The following is an 11,404-nucleotide window of genomic DNA, read 5'->3' on the forward strand; positions in this document are numbered from 1 at the left end:
CCCCAATTTTTCTACGTTAACGAGATCGAAAAGCATGGAGGTATAATTCTATTGCTAGTGGACCGAAGAGAATGCAGCTTTGCGGAGAGAAAGTGCGGATTGGCAACCAGTCTCTTTGATGATGGTCGTGCTTTCGCAGCATTTTGAAAGAGACGACTTCTTTCTTCCAGGTAAGGATTCGGTGCATTTTAGCTTTCTTTGCTTTGAAGTGAATGACTTAGGTGTAAGTCGAGTCTGCTGACTGTAACTGCTGCCCTGATGAAACCGTAATGCTTGCCAAATTCTACGTCGCCGTAACCGAAGCTGCAATTAACGCGCCGGCATTTTACTTTTCCCGCTCTGCACTTTAAATTTTCGTATTGGTGCCCTTCACCCAAACACTCGTGTGTCACGGTCAGCAAAATAAAATTCAGGGGGGGGAGCACTTTGGCTCTCTAAAGTGCTGCAAGGCGAAAGCGTTTCCTGGTGCACGGTTTGTATTTTTTATTTTTCATGTTTTATTTTTATTTATTTATTTTATTTCATTTATGAAACCCATGCATTCACTAGATGCGCCTTTATTCATGCTCAAACCCTGAGCCTTCATGGCGGCGTGGCAGCGTGTCTGCTTCAGGTGCCAAAGGCACAAGTTCGATTCTCAGCCTCGACACAATTCTTTTTTAAGTAGTGACGCCGAAACCCGGACACACTTGCTAACATTCCTTGGTCACGACAGCAGGAGGCATTAAAGGCTTTCGCCTTAAAACCTCATAGCAAAGATAACTATGGTATCCGCCCCTTCGCGTCTCAGAGGGCGCGCCTGGACTCGATGGCATTGAGTTAATGCCGCCACCTGCAGACGTGAGCTGGCTTGTAGACGTGCGCTCAAGCGGTCCTTTGCACAGCTAACGGAGTGAAATTTTGCAGCAGTTACTGCGTTTCCGGGCGAGTACAAGCGCTGAAGCTAAGCTGGACAGAAATAGAAGCAACAAACGAACACATTGCCATTAACATAGCACTTGAGCGCTACGATTTGTTCCGCAACACGCCACTTTAGCACTCTCGTCATGTGTTCTCACGAATGTAAACAAAAATACGGATTCTTGTTAGACTGAAGTGATGGCGAGAGCAAATGCTACAAGGTTTGAGCCTGCTGAATTGAAATTTAAGCACTCGATGGTTGAAGGTGAAAACATCGCGGACCATTTTCGCTTTCAACTTTATCCAATGTTTTCGCAAAGCCCTGTTCACCTTAACAATGCACCAGGAAAAGCGAGACTTTCTTGCATATTTCCGCCTTTCAGCCGGGCAGGAACAGTCAGCGCTGCCGACCTTGACGTTGCTAACAACGTCCTGGAGGAGGGTGGCGATCGCGTGCGTTCCCCTTGCACGGCAGAAGTTTGCTGACAGATGCCGACGATCTGCAGTTCGCCACCTGTTTTGTGTATTACACCGACTATGCAAAGTGTTTAGGTAAAGCTAGGCGTTCACTTTCAAAGAAAAAACTGCTCAATTGTAAAATGAAGGAAACTTGCTAATGCGCCTGGGATCATCACGGCCTGAGTCCTGTTTACCGCTGCCATCTTGTCTCGGCCGCCACGACGCCTATTGTTCATGAAAATCGGCAAATATGACGCGGAGAGGGGCTGAATCGCCATTGACAACATCGACTAGTACGACAGGGCATACGGCGCCAGACGCCTATTGGACAGTCCTAGCATCAGCGGCATAAGAATTTGATTGCAGAACGACATGGGGTTTAGAATCGCCATGAGGAGCCTGTGATTCAGCTTCAGAATACCTAACCGCACTCCGAGAAATGGCGAAGGTATGGAATTTCTGGTCCTGGGAAGAAGCAATGAGAGGTCGGGATTAACGCAAAAACCTTATGAGCTCCATTAGGCAAAAGTGTGTCGGCGACTGTCGCCGTTGAGAGCGGGAGATGGTCTAAAAAAATGGTGCCGCAACAGCAATCCTCTGGCCACCGAGGCGGCAAGTGCAACGATGGCATGCTCAACAGCAAGTACTAGGGTAACCACCTCCTTACCCCCCATTGCCTCCGATTAACCTTTTCTTTTACAGCATCAATACTGCAGTACCTGAATGTGGCGAGTTTTACTGACTCTAATATCAATGTTCTGACGCAAACATTCGTCGTGCAGCGTTCCGGGTGATATACGATTTCTCGTTACACATAGCATACACCTGCTAGTCAAGTTAACCGCAAGCTCGCCACAAGGATTCTAACCGAGGACATATAAACTCAGCATGAGACAATCATACTTTCGCTTTCGCAGTATGTGAGCAGTCTTAATTGCACTCCTTATTTTTTTTACCGTCGTCTTATCGAAATGTGTCCGTGAAGCCCTTTTACTAGAAGGTACAAATCTCCCGTTTAGAGCGGTGCAAGAATCGCTTTAGAGGATGAGGAAAAACTAGAGACGTTCAAGGATTGATTGCTACTCTACAACCAGTGCAAGAAAAAAACCTGATAGGCGCGTCCGCAAGTACGTCCGCAGTAAGGTACATGCACTGGTAGAGCTGCGATTCGAACCATCACACAAAGTCCGCGGTAACGTGCACAGCGCCAGGGAAAGAATGTTTTCAGTATAGACGAATCGCGAAATTCCAAACTGAGTGCAACCAACGCTGAAACCTGAAGTGTTAAAAACGTTTTTTCGACTGGCATTTCAAGGCACTCTACTACTTATGCACAGAATCTAGGCCGATTCACCAGTCATTGAAGAGATTCCCGAAATTAACCATCACCCTTTAGCGTTCTGTGCTACCCAGTTCAGCACCACAGCCCTAACCGCACAAACTATGACGAATAACTGCCTCCGCCAATTGGTCTCAAGGACTGTGTCTGCAAGCAGTGGTGTCTTTTTTTGTTGTCCCTACTTGAGCTATATTTGAATTACAGTTTTCATGATTTTTTTTTCCGGTTCAGACATAAACTAGTAGAAGGCCAACTGACAGATTTTGCCTTTTGTCATTTAATTTAGTGTCATTGATGTTACCATGAATTTCCCTCGTACTTTTTAATTCTGACTGTCGGCACGTAGCTGATGTTCTGCGGTCGCCAAGAACATCTCTTGGGGAAGCCTAAGGGGTCAAAGAGCTGTCTAGATATAACACAGTTTACACCGGAAAGAAATGACAGAGCAAAAATAGAATGTACTTTGCAAAAAATATGCGAAATGTCGCTTCTTGCATCCCGATTTCCTAATTACAAAATGGCGTCGTTTCTTGTGGAGTAGCCGTCGAAATAAAGTTAAATTCTTTGAAATCACAAAAATCAGCAACTGCGCCTGTTTTTGGTACCTATGAAATGAGAGAGAGGCCACGTTCCAAACATCAAAGCGGAAAAGCCAACTCAGCCAGCTTTCAAATTCCCGCTTTTGACGGCAAATATTTCGATGCATATTGCCGATGAAGAAAGTTTTAAAACAAGGCTGTGCTTGTTTCTTGAAGGAAATCAATTTTGCAATATAACCGTGTCCTCTGAAATGAAAAATACAATAATTATTTGTTATTTGAAATGTTTGGCTAATTATTAACCTATTTCAGGCACAAAATGTCTGTGTTGCGGTACAATCCAGCTCAACAGACCGCAAGGAGGTATCTCCCACGATTTTAAAAAAATAAAAATATTCTATCGTTGAAAAAAATTCACGGTGGATATGCGTTGTTAGACCAGACACAAATTAGGTTCCTTTGTTCCGATACATTGGTCACGGAGGATGTTGTTTGACTATCCATAACGAGTGAATGCCAATATATACGGATTCAGCCTTACATTCATATATCCCTGCATTATAATCATATATCCCGGGCAGTCCTCACAGAACTCCTGGTGCACTGTTGCAGTTGCTAACCAACCCGCCATGCGCGGCAATGGCTGGTGCTGTCATCGGTGCGGCTTGTGCGACTCACGTTGCTTTTCGCGAGCAACCTCTCAGCTGTAATCATGAACTGAACTGCAATTGCCATGTTCGGGATTTTCGCTCATAACGGCGACACCAGGTTTTCTGGTGAATTTCATGTCACCCCTGAGGCTCGGCTTCATTAACTCGGCCCCCCTAAGCAGGGGAAGCCTTCCACCTACTGCATCACCGGCTGGCAATCTATCCCCGAATCTCCCGCAACGGAGGCGGATGCTCAAACCAATAGGCACCGCTTTTTTTTTTGTAACATTAAATTCGTTACACGCTCTTACGTAGAAGAACGAGCTATGTACAGATTACTTACAAAGCAGCCAGCTACTGGGTGCGGTGTGCTGCGGTTCTTATACTGCCTCTAATCCTATGAAAAATACGTTTCCACTTACAACAGAGATTTGCTGTCTAAATTTCTGATATGAAGTATGCTGATACATCTGCCATCAACATACACTTGTCATGAATGCCGAGAAATAAAAGCGTTATCCGACCTTCAATGCATGCGGAAATTCGAAACAGCCAAACCACCATAGAAGAAGATGATAACATTGATACGCTCGGCCCCTTCGCAGCTCTTGAGCGGCTGGGTTTTCTAGCAGAGTCTCTGAACCCAATCATAGGCGCCACACTGCTGACAGTCCTCGACGTTCGTTGTCGTCCACTGCGGTGTTCCACTGGTCAGTGCGGTTTCAAAGTATTGAATCCTCGCTACTGGAAGCTTCTGCTCGTGATAACACGCAAGCTGCGCTGGAGCTTGACCCCGGAGGCAGAATCGGTAGGCCTTTTTCTACTTCCAAGGCATCTGCATCCGTCCAGAGAAGACAATGCCCAAAAAAGAGGATGCGAGTTCGGACGTGGGCCCCAAATTACCAACTTCTAGCCTTCTCGAGGGCTTCGTCGGCTATGATTCACGAGCCCTCATTCAGTAGAACGTCTACGTCATCTTGGGACACGGATGGTTTCAGCAGTCAGTGTTGCTGTGCACCACCCTCACCGTTATCGTGCTTCTGATGCACGCGTTCGCCTACCGGCTCATCGGCCGCCCCGTGGACCACTGGTGCCAGCCGCCGTTGGAGTTCAGCGACTGGCCCATCCAACAGGGGAAAAACGTGGCGATTCCTGTGCTGGCCGACGGAAGCTTCAGCAAGTGCACAGTATACAGCCCGCCAGTCCCGGTGAGCCGAATGGATCATTTCATTTGTCTCAATATTTCTACCTCCTCTACATCAGTTGTGTGAGTGAGGTTTCCTCCTTTGCCCGTACTTACTGTCTGACTCGATACTTCCTTCGCAGAGGAACCGTCCTGGCACTGTATTTTTGCCTTCTGCCCCCCCACCCCTCCTTGTGCACACCGAATTGTTAGAAACTTATCTCCTATGGCACGTAATATCTACGTGCAGTTTTCATTTTTAGAGCCGTATGTATCATCATCATCATCAGCCTAAGTATGTGCGCTGCACGCCAAACGCCTCTCCCATGTCTCTTCAATACCCCTCTCCTTTGCCAGCTGCAGCAATAGTAGCCCCGCAAAGTTCTTGACCTTATTTCATTTCACTTATTGATCCCTTAAAGGCCCGAAGGCATTACATAAGGGGGGGGCATATTTGTTTACAACGGCGATGATGGAAACATGCATAACAATAAAAGAACAAACATACAAACAAACATAAAAGGGGTTGTAGTCATATCAGGGTTTCCCAGCAGGTTATACATCATTTATTAAAGATATGTCAAGCAATACTCGCTACAAAGAGCGCAGAAGTGATCAAGATCTATGTGAGGTGAATTTTTATTTTCTCGCGGAATGTTTTGTGATCAGTGCATGCAGCGATGTCGTTAGGCAGTGAATTCCATAGTGCTATTGCGTTGGGGAAAAATGAGTTGTTGTAAGCAGACGTGTGGCCACTGATGCGTGCTATCGGGTTACCGTGACTAAGCCGGGAGGACGTTCGTAGTGGGGCGGTTAATAGAGCGTGCCGTGATCTTGTGTTATGATAAAATGTATGAAGTAAGCATAGGCGGGAAACGACGCGGCGTGATTCTAGTGTTGAGAGACGGAGGGACTGCTTGAGGGCGGTGACACTGGCTTCTCTTGAGTAACATGAAGTTATGAACCGAGCTGCACGATTTTGGATTGATTCCAATTCGATGGTGAGATACGATTGCCATGGGTGCCAGATCGATGATGCATACTCTAATTTTGGCCGCACAAATGTTTCATACGCGAGTTGTTTTATGTTAGGTGATGCAGATTTCAGATTTCTTCTCAGGTAGCCAAGTGTGCGTGAAGTGTCGGAGCAAATGGTTCTAATGTGGGTGACCCAAGAAAGTGTTGATGTGAGATTTACACCTAGATATTTATAAGATTTTGCAACGGTTATAGGAACTGATGAAATGCTGTAAGTGTGATTCGTCAAGGTGTGTTTGTGAGTGAAGGACAACGATTTGCACTTAGTAAGATTTAAAGGCATCTGCCATTTTTCACACCATGATGCAATAATGTCAAGGTCCTGTTGCAAAGTGAGGTTATCGGTTGGGCTACTTAATGCATTATAGATGACACAATCATCCGCAAAGAGTCGCAATTTGCATTGAATATTAGAGGGCAGGTCATTGATGTATATTAAGAAGAGTAATGGTGATAACCCGGCCCCTTGGGGGACACCACATGTTACATCTGTTAAGGGTGACTGGATGTTATTGGCGGATGTGAACTGCGAGCGTCCTTTTAGAAAATGTTCGAGCCAGCATATCAGATTAGCAGGAATTCCCAGGAACGAAAGTTTCGCAAGCAGATGGTTGTGAGGTACGCGAGAAGTCTAAGAAGATTGCATCTATTTGGAGGTTATCGTCTATGGCCTTAAGGATGTCTTGGGTGAACTCTGCCAGCTGGGTTGCACATGAAAATGATTTCCTGAAGCCATGCTGATGGGGATAAAAGAAATTAATTGAATCAAGGTGGGACATTAAGCTTGATGATATAATGTGCTCTAGAAGTTTTGAAGATATGCTAATAAGGGATATTGGACGATAGTTAGCTGGGCATGCGCGATCACCTGTTTTGAAAATGGGAACAATTTGGGCTATCTTCCAATCGTCAGGAATGATTCCGGTGTCTAAAGATTGGGTAAATATTAGGTGTAGTATCCGGCCAACTATTTTCTGCCGCCCCCTACTACGCTTGCCTTCTCTTGGAATCCTTTCTGTTGCATTTAAGCACCAGCGGTTAAATTGCCTTCACGTGACATGCCGTGCTGAAGCCAGTTTTTTCTTCACAACAAATCGTGCTTTTAGAAAACGAAAGGAGGTGCCATGTGCCACCTGGTCCAGTCTGCATACTCCGTAGATATGTTACGTGCAGTCTATCCTTGATCCCTTAAACATTCATTTGACAGATCTCCATCCAATGTATAACTACTGTCCTTCAGTCAAGATTGCATTTGATGACATTTTCCCATCGAATGCAAAGCTGCAGCCCTTTCCTTTCCTCCACGGTTTGTTGCAGGACCACCTAAGGTCCTTTCCTTCTCATATTCTCATTGATGCCTCTCTGGATCGTGAAAAGGCAGGTGTGGGCATTTTTTCACCTACATTGGGATGGGCCTTTTTTCTCCGTCTTGCTGACTTCACTCCAATAAATCTGGCCGAATTATTAGCAGTAATTTGAGCCTAACGAAAATTAAACCCAACCGTTTCAAAAGTAATGGTTTTGCCGGACTCTCTATCTATTTGCTGTACATTATCATCGCCCACTGAGTCTCGGGTATTGCGCCTTAAGCAGCTGATCCCGCTCCATCTAACTTCGGTGGGGTTGCTTTCGGTACAGGGGCACATGTGCATTCAGTTTATTTATTTATTTATTATTTATTACAGTACCCACAGCGCCGTGATGCATTACAGTGGGGGGGAAGACGACTCAAGCACAGTCGAAAAAGCAGGAAATGCAGATAAAAAGAAGCTAGGCAAGCAACTGAATTTACAATCAAACAAGCAGACAGGTAACACTTTTACAATCATTGAAGAAACAAGGGCTTAATTATAATGCATATTTCGCAGTGAGGAAAAAAAACATCAGTGGAGGTAATGGTAGCAATATCATGGGGGAGATTATTCCATTCTCGAATTGTTTGGGGGAAGGAGGACATCTTGAAGAAGTTCGTTTCACACCTGATATCTTTAATTTTAAAGGCATGATCAAGACGCGGTGAGGTTGCCGATTCCTGAACAAGGGCTGCTCTCTGCGGCCCAGTAATTGCGATCCTGCCAACCTGCGCATATACAGCTGCCGTGAGCTTCCGCAGTTACACATTATTTCAGGAATTTTCAAGCTCGGCACTTGCTTCATCTCCCGAATATCAGCATCTTCTGCATCCTTGGAGTAACAAAGACTGGCGCTTGCGAAGACTGGATGTCTCTTTCACGCGTTTTCGATGCCGAGTACCTCTGCTAAATTTCTACCTTCCCAGATCTGCTCTGGCGGTTTCTCGACTGTGCCCATTTTGTGCCGAGCCTGAGACAATGGATCACTACCTGCTGTTCTGCCGCCGCTTCTCTTCTTTGAGGAGGTGCCTAATAATAATAATAATTATTATTATTATTTATTTGAAAAATGACATTGTACAAACACGAGCCTGCCCAAGCCAACGATGGGCTTGTGGGGCAGGGCTCGGCAGAATGGAGCAAGCCAGAGAACGGCACAGTCAATCCGTCAATTAGAAATTCTGTTTCACCACCTGGGTCTGTCTGTGTCCACTGCGGTTGTTCTTTCCTTTGGCGCTTCATCGCTTGGGCGAAGCAACAGGAGTGTGCGGTGTGGGGTTGAAAATTTTCTTCTAGAAATGCAGCGACTCCCATGACAATTTCTTTAATATGATTATTATTATTTCTATTCATTTTTATTTTCTTGACTTTCAAAAATTTATTTCATTATTTTTTTCGCTGTCTTTCATTCAGTGCAAAATTGAACCATTACATGCATTGCATTCGAATTTGCACAAAAAGCCAACGTTCCGACTTCGATCACCCAGCTAACAGATCCCCTGTCGTTGCGTCGTTCAGTCTGTCAGCCTATACCCTATTAGTATTCCCTTTCCTCTATAAATGCTCCACTTTCCATCAGTTCTCTTACCACTTACCACTTACCACTTCCAGCACCTCGCTACCAATTGTGAACTGGTGTTCCCTTGCGAGACTGTTGAACATTACTTTGGTAGTCTGCATGTAAATTTTAGTACGGACCGTTTTGCTTTGCCTGTGTAACTCATTATCATGCTTTGTATCTCATCTCTTGACTGACTTAGGAAAGCAACGTCATAAGCGATTCGTAATTTACTTACGTATTCTCCATTAAGTAACCCGCCGCGATGGCTCAGTGATTACGGAGCATGGCTGCTGGCTCGAAGGACGCGGCTTCGATCACGGCCGCAGCGGCTGATTTTAGATGGAGGCGGATTTCCAGAGGCCCGTGTACTCTGCGATGTCAGTGCACGTTGAAGGACCCCAGGTGGTCGAAATTTCCGGAGCCTTTCACTACGGCGTCCCTCGTAGCCAAAGTTGCTTTCGGACGTTAAACCCCCATGAACTATGAACCACTCTCCGTAAAATTCCTATCCCCAGCTGCTTCCAATCCAGGCCTCGGAACTCAATTTGTAAACAGGTGGTGAATAGCATTGGCGAGATCGCTCCACACTGCCTGACACCCTTCCTTATTGGAATTATATTACTGACTGTATGAAAGACTACGATAGCTGTGCATTCCCTATACAGATCTTCCCGTATTTTCACATGACTATTCTATACTCTGATTCCGCAATGCCTTCTGAGGTTTCCACTGAATCAAAGGCTTTCTTGTGCTCAGTGAACGCTATATGTAGGGGTTCGTAACATTCTGTGCATTTCTCAGTCGCCTAATTGATTGTGATTATGGTCTCTTCTCGAGCATCCTTTACAAAAGCCTGCCTGATCATTTGCTGTATTGAGGTCTATGGTTATCCTTATTCTCGTCGCGACTACCTTAGTAAATATCCTGTAGGGAAAGGAGAGAAAGCTGATCCGTCTATAATTTCTACACTCCTTGAAGCCTCCTTGGTTAGGCCCTGTGATATTTAACTTTTTAAACACACAAAATTGGCACTAATTAGCAGAGGGAATAGCTTAAATCTGATTATTAATGCATAGTGGCTTAATTACCTAATTAATATAAGTTATACACAAACGGAAGTCCACTCATGCTGACATCTCCTTCCTGAAAAGAAAGCATTTCAAATCCGAACTCCGTCAGTTTTAGGAATTTTGAAAGTGCTCATTAAAACGTCTGGTATATCGGGTAAATGACTGATATTATTTATATCGACATATCATTTTTACTAGTTACCTAAATACTTGAATTCCGCAGTACTGCTCCACGCTTCTAATGTCATCCAGAAATATTTTTAATGTACTGTCACATTCTATACTTATATTTTCAAACTCTTTCTTTTCGATTTACCGCAATCGTGGCTTACGTTTAAGGTTAAGTGATCATTTAAATATAACTTTATATTCTCCCTCAGTACCGCTCTGCCCTTACCATTTATTGTGACTCAATTCTTTTTTTCTTTTTTATTAAGGACGACAGCCAAGAGGAGCGCCACGAAGTTGTCTGCGACCGATGGGACTACGACACAAAGGAAGTTAGTGACAGCGTCGTCAGCATGTGGGACCTCGTTTGCGAACACAGCTGCCTGTACTCCATCTCCACCTTCGTGTACATCATGGGTCCGCTGTCCCTCGTGCCTGTTGCAGGTATAATGGCAGACCGCGTGGGGCGCAGGCCGGTCATCCTGGAGAGTGCCGTCACCATGCTGTTGGCCAGCATGGCGGCCAGTTCGACAAATTCCGTGGGTGCCTTCCTGTTGGCCAGGATTGTCGTCTCCGCTACCGCCAGCTTGACCAACGTGTTGAACTTTATCGTCCTCTACGAAGTGACGGGAAACGAGCACCGGGCGCTGTACATCCTTCTCGCCAACATTTTCGGTACCTCAGTGCCGCCTGCGCTCTATTCCTTGCTGTCGCCGCTCCGTCCAAGCTGGAGGCTGTCGCACGCGCTCCTCGTCGCTGCCACGGCCATTGTGCTGGCCTGGTGCTACTCCCTCGAGGAGTCCCCCGTCTGGCAGCTCGCCACGTGGAGAGTTCACCATGCTGAGAACACCGTGGTGCATGCGGCCAAGTGCAACGGAGTAGATATAGCCAAGGCCAGAGCCTCCTTCAGAGCACTCAGGCGACAGCTTGAGAAGCGGTAGACATCCTGCGGAGTTGGGACAGGTGGATCGGAAAGCATCTTCCTTGCGGCTTCCTTTCGCCGTCGAGCCGTGTCTATAATTTTGTCCTGGTTTGGTGTGAACTTTGCCTACTATGCTTCACGCATAGGCCACACCAGTTTGGAAACCCACTGGGAACTATCGGCACACCTGTTCAAAATTCTACTCCTCATCGCACTCCACTAC

The 11,404-nt window shown here is 45.8% G+C and overlaps 1 protein-coding gene across 1 annotated transcript; it reads left to right on the forward strand.

Annotated features, from left to right (window-relative positions):
• The first annotated feature begins 4,930 nt into the window (after positions 1 to 4,930).
• On the forward strand, positions 4,931 to 11,200 carry LOC149362361 (solute carrier family 22 member 7-like). The gene is made up of 2 exons (XM_089568274.1): positions 4,931 to 5,095; positions 10,529 to 11,200. The coding sequence occupies exons 1-2, from the start codon at positions 4,931 to 4,933 to the stop codon at positions 11,198 to 11,200; spliced, it is 837 nt and encodes a 278-aa protein (XP_089424400.1).
• Positions 11,201 to 11,404: the final 204 nt, after the last annotated feature.

This window comes from Amblyomma mixtum, chromosome 2 (assembly GCF_055824585.1).
Source record: "Amblyomma mixtum isolate Tamu chromosome 2, ASM5582458v1, whole genome shotgun sequence".
NCBI classification, from domain to species: Eukaryota; Metazoa; Arthropoda; class Arachnida; order Ixodida; family Ixodidae; genus Amblyomma; species Amblyomma mixtum.